The sequence below is a fragment of the Topomyia yanbarensis genome, chromosome 3, assembly GCF_030247195.1.
Source record: "Topomyia yanbarensis strain Yona2022 chromosome 3, ASM3024719v1, whole genome shotgun sequence".
Classification (NCBI taxonomy): domain Eukaryota; kingdom Metazoa; phylum Arthropoda; class Insecta; order Diptera; family Culicidae; genus Topomyia; species Topomyia yanbarensis.
The window spans coordinates 398,146,416-398,170,064 of NC_080672.1; the positions used below are offsets into that span (position 1 = coordinate 398,146,416).

Consider the following 23,649-nt stretch of genomic DNA (forward strand, 5'->3'; position numbering starts at 1 on the left):
GCTGCTGGCACCGGGATGGATATCAGCAAAGCAGAAAATGTTGATCACCAAAAAAGTGAAAGCGGATTTTCTCAGAACAAATTGCCGGAAGGATTGCTTGGTTGTTGGTTGCTGATTGCCGTACGGGATCTTAAGGGAAGGGCCATAGTTTCATCATATGTTGTTGTCAAAATTCTGCATGAGTATCAGTGAGCGAGGAAAACTAACTGTCAAAAATTTCACGCGCTAGAGTCTTAAAATTCATAGGATAGGCAATATATGGCATGGCTTCATTTACAATTTTTTATTCAATCTTAGTTTTGAGCTCCTTCCAAAGAAGTAAAAATATAAATAAACTTCCACTTGCTTATTGTGTTTCTTGTGAGAAGATATAACTGGAAAAGGGTACAAATTGTGATTATATATTCTTTTCTTTTACTCTTGTTAATATAACTAAAAAATTGTGAGCAAATTAAACGTCACTCATTTTGATAGCCATAGGTAAACTAACAATCGAAAACAACTTTCATCTCTGAATCCAATTATAAAATGTCGTTCGACGGTTTGTTTCAAAATGATTCGACTTCTACTAACCTGCAATATAACTCTTCGATGTGGCGTTTTGAAATGAGCGTGTAGAACCTTCTAGATATAGGACGATAAAGAATATTAAAAAAAATTGCATTTAAAATTCGATTACACCTGTTTTTCGTACGGGATAAAACTTGCTTACTTGCCCTCATATGGTTTGTGTGCAACATGGGCCATGATAATGCAAATGAAGGTCAAAAAGTTGATTCAAATTATTGAGATGTATGCAAGAGGAACATGGTGGCCTTTTACACTGTTTTCGTTTGGTTTCAGGATGCAGCCATTTCTGCAATGACAGGTACTAACGTCTTAGGCCGAGCTAAACTCAGGCCTAAAATCAAAGATAGTACCGTGTGGCGGTACCAACTAATTTCAAGCTTACCGCTATTAAAGTAATAATAAATCAAATATATTTCTTACGAATATTTTAAGCATGCAGAAGACACTAAAGCTACAAGACGTTACTATTCAAAGATCTCTTCACAATCATTTTATTTATTCTATCTCCCGCACTGCAATGATACAAGAACTATTTTTTATTGGAGATTTCTTCAAGTCAAGGTCATGAATAGAACAAACTTTAGGCATCTTGTATGACAAAAGTTCTCAGCTTTCCAATGATGTATGCTCTAATTTGATTAGCTTGATATTAGCTTTCAACATTACATTCAGAATGAATGGATAGAAAGATGATTATTATTAGCTAGGGATCTTAAGTCCAAGTTGTTTATAAATAACAACGTTTCAAAACTGGAATAAATAGTGCTTTATTCGAATTAGGCTCACAAAAACTAGTAAGACAAATAACTGTGACTGTTACCTTCCATTTGAGTAAAAAGTTTATCGTGTTGATCCTAATACAGTAATGACCCGTTTTTATCAACCAACCGAAAAATTTTGGTTGATAAAACGGGGAAGTTGATAAAATCGGGATTTTTTTTTAACTTCCTTTTTCCATCCTACATAATTAGAAGCAATTTGAGAATTGTCTCAAGTTGTTAGTTTGCAGAAAAATTAAACCTAATGCCGTATCAGTGCAAAAAATCGTATTCAACCGAACCGCTCGACAGTTGTCTAATCCAACTTCCAAGCAAAGGATTGATCTGAAATTAGACTCATTATGAATGACAATGCATTCTGTCAACGAAGTTTAACAGTTGATCTCCTTAAAAATGAGATGCAGAAATTATTCCTTGATAAATTAGACACAGAGGGTTGGTAGTTTACTGCCATTCTACGCCTATGTTCTAAAGCTGATACTAAGAAAAACGCGATGGATGATGAAAATTAAATTAATGATCTGGAGAGAAACGGTGGATCAAATGAAGCTTTACAGTCTAAAATTACGTTCATAATCAACGTTTCTAGTGTGATTAAACCAGTTTTTCATTAGAAAAATTTAATTTACGGAAGATTTTACGAAAAATGCTCAGTGGGAAAATCTGACAGAAATCGCATAATTCTGAGCATATTGGTCCATCTACCATCCACACAAATTATGTTTTCTATTCATTTTGAAGTTTGCACTGAGAGCTTTCTTGTTAAGCGACTTTAAGTTTTACTAAAATCGAAAATGGATGAGTTCGCCATGTTTTAAATTTTTGGAAGCCACGACAGAGATGAATAGTTGTACAGGATCGATCTCACTATTGCAGTTTTTAATATCCTACCCATCTCTTAACTGACACACTTAATATTTACATTTTTGATTATTTTATTTGTGGGACAGTTATGCGTAGAATTTCAATAGTGGGAAAAACAGGCTTGTTATGTTTTAAGGGTTTTCACCATCAAACAATATTCCGTAACGGATATCAAAGAATTTGGAACCGGCACACGTATTTATTATGGAGATGGGCGGTTTGAGCCTAGGTCAGAGGCTTTCGACTGGCATGACCCATTCTCGTTGGTTCGGACTGGCTGGTTTGTTCCTAATTACAAGTGAATAGATCAATCCGCTTGGATGACATAGGAGATAACTATAGAAAACAGGAACAAGAATCAGCTATTGATTCAATTCGAAGTTTGTTTAGTGATGACTCAAGTGCGCTGGCAGGAGATCGTTTTATAGGAGTAAATAAACTAGAGAACAGACATCACAGTCTCTGAGACAAATATGCGCTAAATTGTACCCTCGGGACCGGTGTTTACAGATAGTCCGCAAAAAATAGTCTTTGGTTTAAATTTTGTTTGCAGTTTGTAATGAACTACGACATATTTAAGATATAATATTGCTAAATATACAATATTTACTACCTACGGTGTCTCTTCCAATTGTTATGTTTTCACGAAGAATATGCGAAAGTCTGTTATTTTATCATGAAAACACACAGCATTGATTTTTTTGAGAATTCAAGCAAAATGTGATTCTAGTTTTCAATTACCTTAAATAGGACCAAAATTGGGTAAACCGCTTTACATTTTGGCTGCTACCTAACAATACAAGACTCATTACCTTAATTGAACACAATTGTAAGATTGTAGGCCTGAATTGCTAGCATAAAATAATGAACTAACGGGAGGTTCACAAAATCGGGTACAAAAAGTTCATAAAATCGGGGGTGCATAAAAACGGGGGTGCATAAACCGGGAGTTTATAAAAACTGTAGTTTTTAGGGACAATAGCTTAGAACTCTGCTTCTATAGAAAAAGTGGCATGAAACAATTAATTACAAACGTTGATTACCCTGTGCCTAGCACAGTAGGATGGTAACATTTAGTCAATTTACGATGCTAAATTTTAATAACCCCTAGCGTTGTCTCGCATTTTCAGATAGAAGAGGTACATCAGTAATCGGCTCGTTGATGACGTTCTTCAGCAGTGAACTGAGCTTCGTCAGATGACCCGTGGCCAACAAAGCTTCAAATCAATTTAATTTAGGAGGATCCTGGTTATTACAGCTGTAGATAAGATTTTTTTTCTTATTCAGTGTGGCTTCGTATTGATGACCTTGTGCTGAACCTAAGTATGTTTCTATCGCTAATTATTCTGAGCGTTACAAATTGCCTTTTAATCTGCCATCTACAAACGTCTTCTTTGGAAGTTTTACGATCACTACCGGTAGAGACAAAACAGGGAATTGCTGCGCTTAAATGTTAAACGATTTCTTCAATACAGACACGATGTAGGGTTACCACCTCGAACAATCTGTTCGCTCAGTGAGTTTGTTGGTGGTATGTAAGGGTCTGCATGTCATTAGATTCAAACATATCTAATGAGATGCAGAATTTGAAAGATTTTCCTTTCCGAGCTTATTGAATTACATCCTCTGAAGTTTGTACTTAAAGTTCGCAAAAATCTTGCCTGGAGTTTATGAAGATACTAGATGTTGAAAAAAAAAACTTGAAATTCATTGGAGTTCGCTAAATAGGACTGATCTGAGTTTCGCGATTTTTTTTGGAAACTTGAGTTTGATCAAATCTTTTGTACATTATAATGTACAAAATCATTTCAATAAAATTCTGTAATTTTTCCGTGCAAAAATTTCAACAAGCTACTCGGTGACGAAGCTTTTTGTAGAACGTCTCTGAAAAAACACGAGCACGATAATTGAAAAATTATCTCGAAAACTCAACGTAGGGGTTAGATTTTTTTTACATAAGTAGTTTTTGAATGGCCATCCCATCCCAAAGGATCAAAGGAGTGACATTAACCTTTTTAGCCTAGTCACTCCCAACGATTTATTACAATCCCTTTAAAATAAAACGGTTGGTACGGTTGTCCTCGTTTCTTCCTCCGTTATGAATCAAAATAGGTCGTTAATTGAATTATTCATTAAATGAATAATTTAATTACCGTCTAATTTTGAAACATCTTCAAACCCAACTCTGCACAGTAGGCCTGGTCGTTTTAATATTTGCGACATACGAAAATATGCTTCAAATATTAATATTGACAAGAAAAACACTACAGTTTAACAGCAGTGTTTTCCAAGATGCTTTTCAATACTGGCTGTGTAAGGGTTAGAATAGAATAGAATAAGTAGTTTTTGAATGGCTGTTAACGCCGCAAATCGTGTTTTTTCCATAGACGTTCTACAAAAAGCTTCGTCACCGAGTCGCTTGTCGAAATGTTTGTATGGAAAAATCATAGAATGTTATTGAAATGATACATTATAATGTACAAAAGTTTTGATCAATTCGCTTCTCTCAAATTTCTAAAACAAATTCGCAAAAAGTGCTTTTTACGCTGAAATCTCACTATACTTGAAAGATTTTCATGGCGCACTTGCTAACCTGCGTCTACTTCACGAGATCGAAAAAAAATCGATTTTTTTAGCTTACATCGATAAATAAAATATCTACACCGAAAAAAAACAAACGTTAATTCTATTTGCTTCAAACCACTTAAAATACATATGAAGAAGATATGCTAATGTTATCACGAATACTCATACCTTCTATGTGTCAACTGTATAAACTATGTATGCGCACACATAAGTTATATGTGCGTATCGTTATAGGATCGGGTTTTATGTACCTTATAGTTATGAAATGTGAATGTAAGATTAATATGTCTTGTAAATACACATACTAGACTTATGTGCCAGCAAATAGTGTCTATCTGCCTCCGCTAATTGCAGAAATCTTTGTGTAAAATCAATAGGCATAGCGTTTACATTTTTTTGAGTGTAAGAATAAATTACAGCGAATTTGGAACTTCAAAATTCAAAATGCGATCACACGGACAAACGTGGTAATTTGAAGATGCTTAGGGACATATACCAGTGGGAACAAAAAACCTTCATTTTTGACCCCCTTCTCCCCCTACGTAGATAAGCGTGGACAATTCATGTACCCCTACTCCCTCCCCATAATGTCCACGTGGACTTTCTCGAAGTTTTTGTCAAGTAGTATCATTAAGAGGGTTTCTAATTTCATGTATTCGTGCTGTGTTTTGCTTTTTTGATACTGGCTGTAACCGGCAGAATCGAATAAAAACATAGTTCAAACATTGTAGGTTTTCTTAGACATTTGTGAAAATCATAAGCATTAAAAATTGTATGCCTAAAAGACACTTTTTTGCATTAATCATAATAACACAAAATTAGCTCATGTAAAATTCTATTAGCTCATGTAAAATAAACGGCATGATTTAAAATTCCAAAATAGTTGTTGAAAACCATATAGCGGAATCAAGTGTTTCTGGGAACAACATTTTACTCGGTGTTGATTTGCACTGAGTTTGTGACATGCACATGCTATGCTGTTAGGAACTCTTTAAGTGTTGCACAGTTTTGGGATGATTCGAAGTAAAACATCAAACGCTTATGCCAATGATGGACATTTGTTTTACGACCTCATTAAGAAAAACCTGTTTTAATCCACCTAGCGGTGCAATTGTGCCTTTCTCAATCATAAACACGAGAATTTTTTAGTTGCTTATATTTATTAAAAGTTTTCAAATGTATACATTACAATTTTATTATACATGACTTGAAAACTATATTCAAGAAAAAAATCATTATTCGAGTTCTAAAATTTTGCAAAAGAAAAACCAGCCACGGTGATATTGAATTGAAAAAAGGAGCGAAATCGGATAAGTCCCAAAAAGTCGATTTTTATAAAAAAAATATTTCGAGATAACATAAAATCTCGACGTTTCATGCATTTTAAAGATGTTTAGCATCAAAAATACGAATTCGATTTCTGAAATTTCATGGGGTCCCCCCTTGAAAAAAAATTTTGAGTTCCGGCTTATATGGGAATTTCATATGTGACCGGACGGTTTAGTCTATATTTCCGGACCCATATAAGCGATCCGTACGAAATTACATAGACATCTGTGAGGATATTATAGCTATTATTTGGGACTAAGTTTGTGAAAATCGGCCCAAGCATTTCCGGGAAACTGATGTGAGTTCGTCAATTTTGAAAGATGGCCGCTTTTCCCGGGCACTCCCGGAACCGTCTCTGGTGGTCAATGTAGTCAACGAAAGTTTAGTTGGCCGTCGGTGACCTAGAACAGCAAATTTAAGTTGTTTAAGAGACATTTTAGCGAAATTTTTACCTTTTTTGCTTTCATCGGAGTATTGGTTTGAATCACAATTTGCTATGTGATCGCACGCCACAACCTGTAACTTCGGAACCGGAAGTCGGATCGGGATGAAATTAAATAGCCATTTACGGGGACGCAATACCTTTTATATGAGACCAAGTTTAGTTGAATCGGTCTAGCCATCTCCGAGAAACCGATGTGACTGTTATTCTGAAATTAGATACTTCCGCCGGGGCTTCCGGAACCGATGATGGTGGCCAATGTGGCCAAAGAGACTTTGAATGGATGTTAGTGACCTAATACTACAAATCGAAGCAGTTGTGGTCATATTTTGGAAAAATTTTCACCTTTATACATTCATTGCAGAATGTATTAAAATCGACATTTTCTGCGTGTTCGTTCTCATCACCCTGTAATTCCGGAACCGGAAGTCGGATCCATTAGAAATTCAATAGCAGCCTATGGGAACGTTTCATTTAAGACTAAGTTTGTCAAAATCGGTTCAGCCATCTCTGAGAAAAATGAGTGACATTTTTGGTCACATACACACACACAGACGCACATACACACACCCATACATACATACACACGCACAGACATTTGCCGAACTCGACGAACTGAATCGAATGCTCTGTTAAAAAGTCGGTTTTCAGAGCAATTGTAATACCTTTCTATTGAGAAAGGCAAAAATATAAGTATGGGCCCACCTGGACTATTTCTATAGCTCAACCCCCTATCCATGGACAAGCGTGGACTTTTTCGCACCCCCTACCCTCCCCCAAATTGTTCACGTGGTATATGGAATACCCCACGAATTGGCAGAAAAGATAACGAAAAAAAAAATTGACCGCATGAAACAAAAATTTTAAATAACTTACATGAAAAATTTAATCCCAAAAAACACAATTTTTAGAAACGCGCTGAAAAAGTTTCACGAATTTCTCTGGTTTTTTAAGGTTCTTGTGGAAGATAGACTTACTTATGGTTTCATTGTTTTGAATCGTAACGAGTTCTTTACTGAAGAATCCTTAACTCCGCCAATTTTTGAGATTAAACTTAGAAAGATTAAATGTTTCACTGTTTAACCTTCCGCGCTAGTACACTGAGTGCACGCTGCTCTGAAAATCTAGCGAAATCGTCTTAGCGCACCAGCAGCTGCTCGTTCAGTGATCCATTTGCGCGACTTCCGGAGGATTGGAAAAGAATCGTGGCTCATGACCCTTTTTCAAAAGTCAATTATTTTGATCGATTCGTGATTTACACGCCCATCTCTACTACACCTATAAAAATATACTAATAAGGATACGAATTATCGAGATATACCTATAATCGAAGAAATAAGTTCAATATTCCATAAATATATATTTTTATGAATCTAGGACTTCAGAGATCGCAAAAGTCGTGGAATGCTGGATTATATGAATCCGGATGCACGACAAAATTTAAAAAAATATGAAAAATTGAATGATAATGTAACGTAATATTGTGTTGTAAGACTTCGAACAAATATTAACCGCTAAAAAATATACGAAATAAGCCATAAGTATTATTCCATAATAACAGACCAAGCAGATTTCTGTAAATTGCGGCACAGATATGTGCATTTGTGATAACATTATCACTATTCCTTGATAATGACTATTCCTAACCATTTAGATTTTTGTTTCGAACCATCCCATAAAATAACGAATCCCGTGTATTGAGTGTACTAGTATCTTGTTGAATGTGCAATCCTTACCGGAAAGGATACCCTAAATCGTAAATAACGAAATCGTACGTGAAAAGACTGTTTTTTTTTGCACCTACATATGTATCATTCACCAATCACATCCATTTGTTACTTTGTAGTTACTTAGCCTTAATGGCCTCGATATCTAGTGAAGCGGACTATGTCTTCATACCGGAAGATCCAGCCCCGAACAATTGGCCCGATAAGTTGTGTAAAAAGATTCTACAGGTACGCAAAGTTACATACTCATCGGCGGAGCGGGTAAAGCTTTCCATTCATACTGATAATTTTAGTTTAGTTTGTTTCGTTGATCTCTCGGTACTAAATGTTAAGCAAGTAAACGGGATACTAAAAATTGGTGGTTGTTATAAGTTGGTGGTTTAGTAAATAAGTAAATACACAGAAGGTCAAATGTGTATGCTATCCGGTTTAGGATTTACGCGGAATATAACCCTAGAAATATTTACACAACACTGACTTCTAAAAATGTACTCATAAAATACGTAAGTGTCGAAGAGGAACTACGGATTATTTATACTCGCTACTCATTTAAACACACAAATCATATGCAATCAACACATTCCATGGTTGCGTTATATTCTAATTCTTAGAAGTAGTGGCTTTACTGGAAATAGTACCAAAAACTGAATACGTTACACAGCTTGCATGTCGTATGCCGATTTTTATTTTAGAACTTTAAGTAAAATTCTTCATCCGTTGTCTCAGAGCTTAACCATCTGGAACCTAAAATATTAATTTGATATATCGTTCGAAAACTGTCATCAGCAAATAGATTGAGTGTTAAATCATCTGTAAAAAATCACTTCATTCGGTCTTATTACCACCAAACGCTTCCTGTAAAATTTTTGTTTAGCTGAACACTTTTCTGATTTGATTTATTCATTCCTACTACTAATTGTTCCATGATGCTTACCGAACATTTCTGCAAAGGGCTTTATACTAACAAAACCCTGATACATATGCATGAATAAGAGTATATCCTAATATATTTCCTACTTATTTTCCGTTTACCGAAAACCTCTCGACCCAACGAATGCGCAGGAACGCTCGGCCGGTCAAAGGTTGAATATTATCATCGTGTCGGAGGGAGCGATCGACCGCGAAGGTCAACCGATCACGGCCGAAAAGGTGAAGCAGGTGGTGGTTGATAAATTGCAGCAGGACACCCGAATCACCGTGCTCGGTCATGTACAGCGTGGAGGCAATCCAAGTTCGTTTGATCGTGTGCTGGTAAGTATTTAGCACGTCGTTATTTCTTTCATTCAAATTCAATTCAAATCTTTCTTCCACCAGGGCTGCCGCATGGGAGCCGAAGCCGTGATGGCACTGATGGAGGCCGATGACAACACGGAACCGTGTGTCGTGTCCCTGGACGGTAATCAGGCTGTTCGAGTGCCGCTGATGGAGTGTGTCCAGCGTACGAAAGCCGTTATGGAGGCAATGGCCGACAAGAACTGGGAGCTAGCTGTGCAGCTAAGGGGTCTTTCATTTTCTAGAAACTTGGAAACCTACAAGATGTTGACTCGTCTGAAGCCACCGAAGAGTGCCTTTGACGAGCAGGGCCGTGGCGTTGGAGGCTACACGATGGCTGTTATGCATATTGGTGCTCCGGCCTGTGGAATGAATGCTGCTGTGCGGTCTTTCGTTAGAAATTGCATTTACCGTGGTGACACCGTGATGGGTATTCACGACGGTATCGAGGGCTTAGTCAGCGGCAACATCAAGAAAATGGAGTGGTCTGATGTGACCGGATGGGTTGGACAAGGTGGTGCCTTTTTGGGAACCAAGCGTACTCTGCCCGAAGGCAAATTCAAAGAAATTGCCGCTCGTTTCAAGGAGCACAATATTCAAGCACTGTTGATTATCGGTGGATTCGAGGGGTATCACGCGGCGGGTCAGCTAGCGGATCAGCGAGAAAATTTCAAAGAATTCTGTATCCCGGTTGTAGTTATTCCATCGACCATATCGAACAACGTTCCCGGTACGGAGTTCTCGCTAGGAGCCGACACTGGTCTGAACGAGATTACGGAAATTTGCGATCGCATTCGACAGTCCGCTCAGGGCACCAAGCGTCGTGTGTTTGTTATTGAAACCATGGGCGGTTACTGCGGTTATTTGGCAACGCTAGCTGGGCTGTCCGGTGGTGCCGATGCCGCCTATATCTACGAGGAAAAATTCTCTATTAAAGATCTGCAGCAGGATGTGTATCACATGGCGTCGAAGATGAGCGATGGCGTTCAGCGTGGTCTGATTCTGCGAAACGAAAAAGCCTCGGAAAATTACAACACCGAGTTCATCTTCCGTTTGTGTTCGGAGGAAGGAAAGGGATTGTTCTCCACCAGAATGAATGTGCTGGGTAGGTAGAGTCATAAATAATGTTTACATTAATTTAATTAGAAATATATGTTGTCAATGACAGGACACATGCAACAGGGTGGATCTCCGACTCCATTCGATCGTAATATGGGTACCAAAATGGCTGCTAAATGTGTGGAGTGGTTGGTCGAACAGCTAAAGACGAACACGATGCCAGATGGTAGCATCAATGCCAAAACTCCGGAAACCGCCTGTCTGTTGGGCTTGATCCGACGCCAGTACAAATTCAGCCCATTGAAGGAGCTGATCGCCGATACCAACTTCGAGTAAGTATTGATTTGTCATGAGGAAGCTGCGGTTTTTTTCTTACGCAATTTATGTACTTGTTCTTTGAATTTGAAAGGGAATATATGGTAACAGTTTTTCAGTTGCAAATGTTAAACAGTTTAATCCCAAATTTGAAATTATCATAATATGTCACTGATGAAAAATTACAGGTTTTATCGAAGAATGATGTAACACAAAATGACATGAAATTTATTCTAATTGTTGCATTTTAGAGGAATTACTTCACACATCCAGTTGTTAATTTCGATTTTTTTTTCGCCGAAGCACTCTTTTGGCTATCCTCCTTAAACTATGTGACCAAATGACTTTTATTCGGCCTGGAAATTGGGCATTTTCTTGAGAAAATTCTTTGGTGACGAGTCTTGGTCATTTGACATAAAGCCATTTGCAGGGATGCATGAAGCACAGCACGAGAGCCTAACACGAGCTGAGCGGCCGCTTTGAACGAACCAAAAGCAATAAGCTCTGACACCGCTCGTGCTAGGTAACCTTAGTGCTCGAGCTGCAGGATTCGAAGAGCTAGCACAACGAGTTAGCACGATAAGCTAGCACCCTGAGCCAGCTCGGTAAGCTGGCACGAGCAAGCTCAGTGTGCTAGCACGAGTTAACTCAATGAGCTGGCACGGTAAGCTTGTCCGATGAGCTATAACGGTGCAGTAGTGTAAGCTATGGAACGAAAGAATAGGACAAAGCAAGAACTATGCATTGGTGAATGTGCGACAGGTTGCTGAAAAAACGATGCAAGCATCATTACTCACACTAACGCGTTGTTTCTTTATTCTGTTTTGCTATAGCTGAGCTATAGCTCCGTGCAGTGTGCTAGCTATCACCGTGCTAGCGAGGGATCTCGCTCATCGGTGCTCGTGCTACTTGCTAACTCTAGCTCATCGGAAACCAGCGCAAGCACTAGCTCAATGAATTTAATGCTGACACATTATGAGTCAGTGCACAGCACCGTTCTTGTGCATGCCGCCCATTTGGCACAAATTCATTTTTTTATTTAACTGACTTTAAATTTCATTCAAGTTTAAATTCATTTGGCATAAAATCATTTGTCATAAGGTCCTTTAGCATAATGGATAGCTGGCGTAACGGCTATTTGGCATAATAGTCATTTGGCATAATTTTTAGAAGTGATTACATTGACGGTCATTTGGCATAACGGTCGTTTGGCATAATTTCTAATTGTGCGTAAAGTGAAGGTCATTTGTCATAAAGATCATTTGTCGTAATTATGAGAAGAAATCACATGAAGGTCATTTGACATAATTTTATCTTTTTATCATCGGGAAAACATAATTTCAAACGCGAGATAAGGTCATTTGGTATAATTTTGGTCTGTGCTACTGCTACTGGGTCTTCTGGTATAACTATTTTCGTGTTCAGGAAAACACAAATTTAGCAAAGCATTCGTTTGGCATGTGTATATTTATTGATAAAGTTATTAGTTATCAGGGTGTTTCTTTGGTTCTTTGGTTGTCCTGTGCGTATTTTGGTGCCGGGAGTAATTGTTGACATATGCAGTTGTATACGGTTGGCAAAACGCCCATATGTTTGAGCATAATGGACAAACGAGTGGATCACAGGTTTACCTGCGCTGGCGAGTGCGAATTACCTGTAATCTCATCTGACGGATTCGCACGCTTTGCGTCGAATCATTTTCGCTTTTTTGCAAAACTTTTTAGTTTAGGAATGAAACTAATTCCTATCCACTATGCTTGAGTAATCCGAACAAGCGAGGGAATCACAGGTTTGCTTGCCAAGGGTCGCCGAATTTAATGGCTACTTGGCAACCACCTCGCCCAGCATATCCGCAGCGGCTTTGCGCCTCTTCGGATCCTTGGTTTCAGTTATGTGACAAAGCCGCATTGTACTTGCTACGCCGCAAACACTAGAGCAGTGTAGTGCAGTAGGTGTTAATATATTAATATATCGTCATTTTTCATACTCCACTTTCTACTACTGCCCAAGTCGAACGTACAATCGAACCAAGTGAACAACAACTAGCAACCTCTCGATCTAGTGTGCATTGTCTCGAGAACAAAGGAAACTTATAATTTATTCTTGCCATCATGGGTAAAGTTGACGAAAAATCTTTGCTCCGACCCAACACAGCGGTCGTTGACTTTAAATTCTGTTCAATAAGATTGAGTTTTCGTAAAGTTGAATTCCTGCTGAAGGTGAAGATGCAGCTAAAGCTCAAGGAGGTTATGTATCTACAATATCATCATCTTCGCAATGTAGTGCTCATATCATTCAACACGTTAGCACAAGCAGAACGTTTCGTTTTGCAGAACAACTTGAAGCACGTGGCTGAAAGTGATAAAGTTGGAATTAAGATTCCCGTGAATATAGAAAAAGACTATGTAGATGTAAAATTACATGACCTATCACCACGTACCCCTCCTGATCTAATCGCAAAATACATGTCGCAATACGGAGAAGTAGAATCCGTTACTCGTGATACGTGGAGAAATTTCTTCCCGGGTACACCTAACGGTGTTCTTGTGGTGAGGATGCGGATCGAAAGACCTATCCCCTCCCACTTGACTATAAAACTCAAAACCCACGAAGCTACTATTAATCAAACTACGTTATGCACCCATGAGGGGCAAACTCCTACGTGCAAGTATTGTAATCAGACAGCGCACCACGGACAACCTTGCGCGGAAGATACAGAAGAGAATGCATCTCTACCGATTGCCAACGCATCCACGGCAAACCAACCCAAAAAAGAATTTTCAATACCAATACCTGAACCACCAACGGTGCCAAATTTGTGGCAGTTGTTCAGTCCACATTGACAACTGCCAAAGTAGCATCCAGCACCCCTGAAACAACAGTAAGTAACATCGGCGATGAAGATAATAAGAATGACGACGGATTTACATTGGTCACCCGTAAGTGCAAGAAGCAGGAAAGAACATCTGGTCGCGAGCACCAAGGCACTTTTAACGATGATGACCTTGATGTGGAGGACAGGAGAGAATTAAACGGTCTCCATGACGCAGTAGGCGAGCCGCGAAAGAAGGTCTCCGCTCGCAATAAAAAGTTGCGCGCACGAGATCCAACGGACAAACAATAATGTTTGTTTTTATTTTTATTTTTTACATATTGTAAACACAAAAGATCCACGGCTCCGTTAAGCTACCGCTATGAGCCGTGTCAAATAAACGAAATAAAAAAAATCGTAATTTTTTGAATGTGTCGAAACCCAGTAATGATAAAGCTGGTAATTATCGGCTGGGTCAAAGGGTGCCGTAATTGAGCTGGTTGGATAGTATTTTTTTCATTATATAATTAGAAAGAGCAGCTCATGATGTAAAGAAGGTAAAGAGGTAATAATCAAATAATTTTAGTTATGCCTAGTCACAAGTTTGGGTGCAAAAACAATGGAATGACCACAGCGACCAAAGGTAAAAAGGATAACAAACGGAAGTGTAGTGCTAATTTACATTTAAAATTATTTCTCGGCACACACATGATTACGGCTTAAAAGCCAACTGTCAAAATTTTCTTTGAATGGAAATTCCAGACAAACCGTTACTCACCAATTAAAGAAGTTTTCTCTTCCATCAACTGCTATGAACTGTGTTTATCCAGTAACGGTTTGTCCGGAATTTCCTTCCGAAGAGAACTTTGACAGTTGGCTTTTAAGCCGTAATGATATGTTTGTCGAGATTTGAGTAATTAATGCGCTTAAAAATCCAATTAAAATCACCGTCCCAATGAATGGCAAATCATCGGTTGTGAGATACTCTGGAACGATAAATGAGTGTCATGGGCCTGGGTCATTTAACATAAGGTAATTTAGCATAACGAACATTTGGCATAGTGGTCATTTGGCATAATTTTGAGAATTGATCATACTGAAGATCAATTTGCATAACGGATATTTGGCATAATTTATTCTATCTCCAGGATAACGGTCATTTGGCATAACGGTCATATGGCATAATTTCTAATTTTGCGTAAAGTGAGGGTCATTTGGCATAACAGTCATTTGGAATAATTTCTAATTTTGCGTAAAGGCATTTGGCATAATTTTGATAATCAGGAATCAGAATATATTAGCTCAAATGGCACGTTCCCCGTACATAGTCGGGAATTTGTGTACAGAGGAACATACATAATTTTAGACTGTGCAAGAAATAAGGTCATACTTCATAATTTTGAGCCGTGCTACTGTTGAAGGTCTAAAATTAATTGTGTATTGTTCCTTACAAATTAATAAATAATATTTACGCCTTATGTATCTACGCCACATCGCTTAGAGTCGCGTCTTGTCCTGTGAACTTAAAATAGTTCACAGCCACTATGTTTGAGTAGACGGGGCAAACGAGTGGATCACAAGTTTGTTTGCGAGGGGCTGCCGCTTCCGACGGAGGGTCGGTGAACACCTCGCCTCGATCTCGGTTATGCCGCATTACACTGGCTTCGCCCAAGTGCTAGAAGAGTGTAACAACCGATGATTCTATATATGTAGTTAAATTCATTTAACAAATCATCGTTTGTAAAACTTTACGATATTCAGAAAAGATAAAGTTAACTATCGTCTGGATCGAACTGTATGTAAGTCGAAAGAACAGCTCATGAGATAAAGAAGGGTAATAAGCATTATTTTAATTATTGAAACGCTGTATGACAACCAAAACAAAACATAGTCTGGTGAATCACAGTTCTAATGCGCTATGTCATAATTACGAAAGTGAACAAACACAAAAATTTCAAAAATGAAACTCAAAGAACTGCTCATATTTAAAAGAAAGCAAAATCGGTTATAAAATGTGTTCACTCGAAATATAATTAATATCAGACAATGAAAACAACACATTATTATTATAAAATTAGTTTCGAGTTCCTCTCATCAGAATTCGACACTAACTTAGTGACAGAACTGACGCATTATTATTGCTTAGTGAAGCTTTAACCTTATAGCTCCTTCGCCAATAAACTACACATTCGTATGTTATGCCAAATGACATTCAGTAAGATCGCTTAGCAAAATTGTACCAATTGTTAGTTAAACGAGATGTCCTTTAAGTCAAATGTCCATTAGGCCAAATGACCGTTTTCCAGAAGTTAAAAAAAATAATTATGCCAAATGACCGTTATGCAAAATGACTTCTCATAATTATGCCAAATGTCCATTATGCTAAACGTCCATTACGCCAAATGACCTTATGCCAAATGGTTTAATGCCAAATGAATTAATGCCAAATGCCCCCCTGTCGAAACAATCCGAATCCAAATGCACCCGCGGAGCTGATGTATAGTCGCCGGCTCAGAACATCGTTAGAATTACTACGTGCACAACGCAACCAAGCATTGGCGACGGAGACGAACACTGATCTTCAATTCAGGTCGTTCAAGCCGAAGGACGCCGTGTACGCCAACTAAAAGTGGACTTGGAAACCAGGGTACGGTGGTGGAAACGATTGGGCGGGTAATGTATAACGTCTGGGTGAATAACAGAAAAATGATCCGGGCGCGCATAAATCAGCTCCAGAGTCGCGGAATAAAGATGTGCCGAACAAGCAAGCAGCGTATTTTGCGGTTGGAAATTTTGCTAAGTGAGTGCAACTTAAACAAATCCTTAGCGACACGTAATCTAAGTCCACTACAGACAACATCTTCGCTAGAACTCCGACTGGAACTACAAACTCGGATGTCATCTAGTTCGGAATCATCAACGTCACCAAGCGAAACAAGCTCGTCCTCTTCTACAACGACGTCATTGGCTGGCTTCCAATTAGCAATTAAGGCTCCGCGTGCGATACAAGCTCCTCGTCCATCTTCTCGTAACAGAGACCGCCGCAGTAGATGTCCCTAGCTTCGCCTGTTACAGATTGACGTCCGCAAGTGCAGCGATTTCCGGATTTTACGTCGACCAAACGCCAAGGCCAGTAACATCGTATATACATCACAACATAAAATAATGGGTGCATTTGATTGTTTCGAAATATTATTCTTATGGTTGAGAAAGCAAGTCTCTCATCTCTCAATATGGTCCGATCGTGTCGAATATGCAGCTAGTTTTTAGTTGACATTCGATTTGAGCTGGTGGGATTGTTTTGGGTGGTATTTGTCATTCTCGAGAATCCAGCAAATTTTTGTGACATCTCTAGTGCACAGAAATTTGATGATCATTTTCAATCGCTAGCCAACTACTAACCATTTAAATAAATTAACAAAGTGGTTTGAAATGATTGGGAGACATCTTTACATTAAATCTTATCAAATCACTAATATCAACTAGAATAACAATTATCGATTTATGTTACACGATGAAGAAGATACATAGCACAGCTGTACTGCCGCTAGAAGCATAACTGTCCCATGTGCTATGGGAATCCCTATACACATGGGACAATTATGCTTCTAGCGGCAGTGTAGTACATCGCCTTATTTTTCACTCTTTAAGGACGAATTAGGTAAAAACTATTTCTGCTTGTAGGCACAATGCCTACTTTAGAAAGTTGGCGTTTCGCGTTCTATTCATCACCATATCATGGTCATCATGACCCTCATACAATTGAAACGCTTCTGCCGGTCGCTTTTTATCTTCATGTCTTGCGTTAAACAACAATAATTCCCTTTTATTTCAACCCCAACAGACAACGCATCCCCAAGCATCAATGGTGGCTGAAACTTCGTCCCCTGCTGAGAATCCTGGCCAAGCACGATTCCACCTACGAAGAGGAGGGTCTGTACATCACCGTTGACGAAGAGATGTCCACCGATTCTCCGTGCGCCTAAACGGCGTTCGGCGGCGTACCGATGTGGAAGCGACCACCGCCCATAATCGCATAGTACTCCTGTGCAGAAATCGCCAGAACACGATTATGGGCGACTGTGAGTGGTGAAACGAGTAGCGTATAACTAATTCTAGGACAAAACTAATTAATTCTCTACCACCCACAGCTGAACAGATAGTGTTTCTTTGTATTTGTTTTAGTCGTTTCAGCAACGACAAAAATCGGTATCGTTTTGTAGTTTTTATTCAGGTACTGCGACAAGATTAGTTGCAGTTGTCAGTGCATACCAAGAAAAGCGACCGCGAAATTTGTTCAAAGATATTTTGCATTTTTTAGTTCACAAGCAAAAAACAACCAAGAAACATTATTCTGATCAGGCGAAACGATTTCTTTGTACTAAACAGTTTAATCGATATTCTAGACTGTCTCATCCTATCAAATACAAAATAAAATACATATACATATAGGCGAATTATCACCAACCCAAAGAGATATACCTCAGGTAGGAGCAAAACAAAAGTGAACAAAAATCTGTTATCAGTGTAAAAGATTTGTGACTCGTTGTCGTTACTTCTTAGCAAAATCAAACTATTAGTCACAACTCACAATCGGTGACTAATTTTAATACTCACTATGAAAAAATACAAACACATACACGCTGAAAAGCACACCTAGAATTAGTTTTGTTTTGTTACACTCCTGATTCAGTGCCAGTCCAATATTGTAGAGCTTTCTTCCCGGAATACACCTTCCGGACAAAAATGAATCAATCTTTTCCTATTTCTCATAATAATCGAAAATTGTCGTTTGTCCTACTTCGGCCAAGACCCGTCCGAAAAAAAAACCAAAATTCATTGCATGACATGTTTTTAGAACCAAACTCTCATCCCAAAAATCGTGCGTTAACTTATTGCAAAACACACAGAGAAAAAAAAAAACTATTTATTTTTTCGTTGCTTTATACGTTTGAGTTACTTTGTAAACAAGTATTATTTTATTTCTCTTACGATGATCACCAAGTGAGTTTACATAGAACGATATTTTATCTTGTTTGAAAAACAAACGCAGCCACATATGTTGAGTTGAAAACGAAACATTAACGTTTAAAATCAGATACATAAATTATTTATGCAACATTAATATAAAAAAGTGTTACAATGTCTGAAGGTACAGAATGTTGAATAAAATATTGATTATGAATCACAACCAGTTTAGTTACTCTTCGTTGATCGTACAGAGCGAAAGCTGCCTGGTGCGACGATTTAGCTTTTTATCGACTACCTTAGCCATCAGGCTTGTGTCCGGTGCGACCAGACAATCGGCTATCCTGGCTTTATTTCGTTCCGTAGAATCCGCGCCCAACTTTTCGCTCCCCAGCCGCAACCGACTACCGTACACACTATGGCCCCTCTTTGCACAGTACCAGTGTTCCACGTGGGCAGCAATGATCAGAGAAACCGCCTCGTACAGCGTATTTTCCACCTTGAAAGCATCCACGTTGGATGATTCGATGTACCAGTGGAAAACCTTCAGCAACACTGGTCCGCCTTTCTCCTTCAACAGATTGGATAATACTGTGTTGTACTGTGGACAGAATGTAAAGTTACCGAACAAACAATAGTGACGAAGTACCATGATCATTTACCCATCTGCAGTGCTGATATGCTTCAGCGCTCATCTCAGTCTTTTGATTTCTTTTCATGTAACGGTGCTTCTTCAGTTCGTACAAACTGACTGTACAAACGTTGTCCAGTGCGATCGTCGGTCGGATTCTGCGAGCACAAAACAATCGTTAACAGTAGGTGAATGACTTGTCAAGGTCATCGACTAACCTCTTGCAGTTGTAGGTGAGATACACAACGTCCACACGTGGTATATTGGGCGGTTCGTCAACGCTGGCGGCACACTCTTCCCCACTGTCCTGATCCATCCGGCTCACCGCACAGGAGAGATAACCCGAAATATTTGCAGCACAACACACTTAGCGAGGAGCCAGAAACAGATCAAGGACACTCAACTGGCGTCAAGACCAAGCAACTGAAGGAGACTGAGCCAGAGTGGCTAAGAATAATCGCTTTTCACTGTGCTGTACTCGATCAGCTACCTATAAATACATCCATCGAGTAACTGTTCGCAAAGACCAATACATAGCTAAGTATAACTGGACTCATTGCTTTGTCCGTTTTTCAATGCGACGGGTAGATTTTGTTCCAAAAGGCATATCAGTCCAGCGTGGGTTGCAACGTGTCCTTATCTTATGCATTTATTTCGCTTTATCATAATAGTCAACACATCCCTTCTTTTAGTAACATTATGCACAGAAATTGTCCATACAGGAAATGACTTAACCCTTAAATGCATACTGTTGGCATTTAGCAACATACCGAATTTCATGACATACAATAAGAGGTATGTATCATATCCATCCAGCAAAATTAAAATCATGTCTTTTAGGGTTAAGAAAGAGATGCTAGCTAAATTTTTCGAGTATGAATATCTTTACTTGTTATTTTGACCTCCGTGTACAAATCAAACACTGCATACTTAAGTGTTCAAAAAATAGATTTTTCTTTTTCCCTTAATCGATAGCTATATACTATCCGAAATTGTTTTGGCTTCGCAGGCCAATGCTTCTAGTCTAACGGGACATCGCGTTTGACCAGTCGTTTGAATGGAAACATAAATGGTTTTTTTTCCGTTTTGGGATTTAACGTCAAGCCGGCGCTAATCTATTCCGGCAATAAGTTAGTGCCGGTTTCTGATGAGACAAAGTCGAAACGGACCCACGACTTTATTAAGTTAGGATTTGTGCCCTTCGCACACAAAGAATGGTTTCAATATAGCATAGCATAGTGCTATAAATTTGTTTCTATTACCATTCGTATGTAGCTGCTTGAAGCGAACAGATTATCTCCTCGAAGTACTCTACACTACCGTATGGTGGGCGAAAGATGACATTCGTTTTGGTTATGCTAGTAGTAGTAGCCGAACGGAATGGAAACGCACACGTCACGAAAACGAGCGATAATAGTGCGTATCGGTCGGTCGGTTTTACTCATCATTCGTTTGACCGTTGTTGTACTACCAGCATCAGCGGTAGCGGAGAAAACAGGCCGCCCCAAGTCCACCGCAATGGAAAGCTCCTGGCAAGCAGTTGGAAACAACCAGGAGGGTGTCACTCCTGTCATCCGCTATGGAGATATATATAGGCCCACGTCGCCCGTGCAATATCATTGGGTTGTTTTGATTTTAACAAAGGCAGATGTTGGCTAGGACAAAATGGCTGTCTAGCAGGGGGCTGGAAACAACGGTCGTCCGTGAGAGTGCCCCAGCCTCTGATGACGTTAAGAAGTCCATCGCTACCGACAAGGAACTGTCGATCTGTCAGAAATTCGACACAATTGACCCTCCAGCACTCGCGTGAATGACTCCCCGAATGAGGAACCGCTGGTGCTGAAAGAAGATTTCGCTAATAGGTCTGAAGGTTGTACTAAATACAACGGTGCGAGTGCTGGAGGGTTAAAAGTCAACGGAGCAACTAATCCGCAGGCTGCTGTTCCAGTGTCTGGTATGCAAGATTGCGCAGAACTTCAAAATCAATCTACACTTTCAGAGTGCAACCTTAATGGCACCCCAAGAAGCCAGCGAGGCCTGCCTGGTCGGTTTGTTCAAGAATACGAAATAGTGCGCCATCCACACCAAGAGCGGAATCATCTTGCCGAAAGGCATCAAACTGACTTGCAGAATCCGCGGTGAGTGGGCCTAAATTTTGTTCCCATAATAAAACAATCAACAGTTCCTTACAGGACCAACTAAATGTGTTTTAATTGAATTTTTTTTCATTACGTAACAAATCAATTTTCAGCAAATAACATAAAAAATCCGGTAAGTGGAAGCATCTTACACAGAGAAGAAAATGAATTTAAATTATCCAACCTACTATCGCTCGTTTTCGTGCAATATGCAGTGCTACAACATTTCAAAATCAGTTACTTGTTTCTGCTTGTATTAACCTATTGACGTTCAGATTCAACGCCTCCCTCATTCATTAGCTTTCGAACCGACTGAAACTTCATGTAGAATCGAATGCTTAACCACCCATGATCGCATATTTGTCTCGTTTTCTACGGGATTTCCTATCCTAACTGGTTTGCGATCATGGGCAGTTGATAGCAAAGGAACCAGACTTCCCATGAACCCATCAACAAGTTTGTTCCTGTGTACGAAATTTCGTGCACGCGTTCAACCTCAAACATGCTTCGTCTTGATGTACAGGTTCGCTTCGAACATCGTACCCAAGCGAACGATGTTCAAGCTCTAGTTGAAACGTCCGTGTACGTACACCGGGTGCGTACACGAGAATGATTCGCACAAGGCAAACAGAGTAAGCGCTAGTGATGCTGAGAGTGAGAAAGAGAAAACTGGTGCCACGAATCTGCGTGTAAGCCAAGTCTACGCACACCGTATACGTACATGGGGTTCGGTTGTGCAGGCAAACATGTGCACGTGTACGAAATAGCGTGTTCGAGTTCGTACACAAAATGTAGGTTTAATATGAATACAGAACCAGAGCAAACATTGTGTACGATATTCATTTGGAAGACTGATAAATTCTGTCACCAATCAAAGCATTCATTTGTTATTATGTGTACAGTTTGAAGGCAGAAGTTAGCATCTTTTCAAGGCTATAGACTAATCCATCTGCAGTTGTTTTAGTGAGGTTAAATCGGGTGGAATTTTTGCCAAATGAGGTCAAACTAAATGGAGAATCGTAAACATCGCATATACATATATGTCTATACACATTGCAACTGTGCAAGATGAAGAGAAAGAAAGGTCGAAAGAACATTTAGCAATTTTTGAGTGTATTAGTTTTGTACTTTTAAAATTAAGCACGGCCGCACGGGCCCCTGGAAGTAAACATAAACATCCGGACGAGCATCCTGATTCTTTGGGGCACGATGAAAAGAAAAAAAGCCGAGCTTCACCTCAAATCTTCCGATTTGAACACCGGGCCGAAACAAAACATATCAGCAGAAAAGTCCTCTGCATCATTTGTATATGCGTTTCTTCTTCATATCCTCCTGTTTTATCGGCTTCATAGAAGAAGAATGACAACCTCACTCACAGACAGAAAAAATGGGAGGGCTTACTGGTTTTTCTTTAACGTTCTGCGTTACAGATCACTAAAGATTTCACCGAAGCTTGGGCTACGAAACTCTCGCGTGACGAGGACTTCAATTTCATAAGCTTCTGCAAGGAAGTGAGTTGGTTAGAGCGGTTAGAGCCGTCCTGCAGTACAGGCCAGATCTAAGTCCAAAGATAAGTTTACTATGAACCACCTGCAGTGCAAGTAGAACAGAGTAATCTTTTTTTAAGACACAAAGTGGATTTGAAACAATAGAACTTCCTCACGCCTGAGGAAAACCTTTTCGGATTAATGGGGACTTGACCCGTAACAAACAAGAACAAGTGTTTGTGTCGTAGACGTCAAATAAGTCAGTTGATGTGGACCAGTTAAGGTGGTAACCTCGACCCCGATTGCTTCGATTGAGTTCGATGTACGGTAACAGGCGATACTGGATGTTGCGCTGCACAGTGACAGCCACTCCCCTCCTCCAGTCAATGTAGTATAGGTGTGACAGATCACGCGGTTGGCTAATGTTGGCAACCAAAAATATATAAACAATCCAGATGTGCGACGGGTAGACGTCATAGCGTTCACAAGAATCAATGGGAGCGAAATGAGTGGTATGACGAAAGCAAGCCGATTTATTCTGATTTCACTCACACCACTCATGCAAGATTCATCTTACCAATAACAAAGTGCCATCTTAGCCACACATGTATATATGACATTGTCCTCCAGTATCGGATAGATCGAGTCTTAACAGCCGGAAGTCAGGTAT

General features: G+C 39.3%; 2 protein-coding genes across 4 annotated transcripts in view; one reads left to right on the forward strand and one right to left on the reverse strand.

The window, feature by feature from the left end:
• Positions 1-18,946, forward strand: part of LOC131693412 (ATP-dependent 6-phosphofructokinase) — a 38,951-nt gene extending 20,005 nt beyond the window's left edge. For 2 of the 3 annotated variants that reach the window (XM_058981197.1, XM_058981196.1), the window contains exons 4-7: positions 9,360-9,548; positions 9,612-10,674; positions 10,738-10,960; positions 17,600-18,946. In XM_058981197.1, coding sequence (XP_058837180.1) covers positions 9,360-9,548; positions 9,612-10,674; positions 10,738-10,960; positions 17,600-17,741 — 1,617 coding nt within the window. In that variant the 3' untranslated portion in view covers positions 17,742-18,946. Of the gene's footprint in view, positions 1-8,416; positions 8,526-9,359; positions 9,549-9,611; positions 10,675-10,737; positions 10,961-17,599 lie in introns of all 3 variants that reach the window. The other variant, XM_058981198.1, reaches the window with a different exon arrangement.
• Positions 18,837-19,810, reverse strand: LOC131693414 (uncharacterized). Its single transcript, XM_058981199.1, has 3 exons — positions 19,573-19,810; positions 19,386-19,512; positions 18,837-19,324 (listed from the first exon to the last, which is right to left on the reverse strand). Exons 1-3 carry the CDS (start codon positions 19,668-19,670, stop codon positions 18,956-18,958), a joined length of 594 nt encoding a protein of 197 aa, XP_058837182.1. The 5' UTR covers positions 19,671-19,810; the 3' UTR covers positions 18,837-18,955.
• Between the last annotated feature and the right edge of the window lie 3,839 nt (positions 19,811-23,649).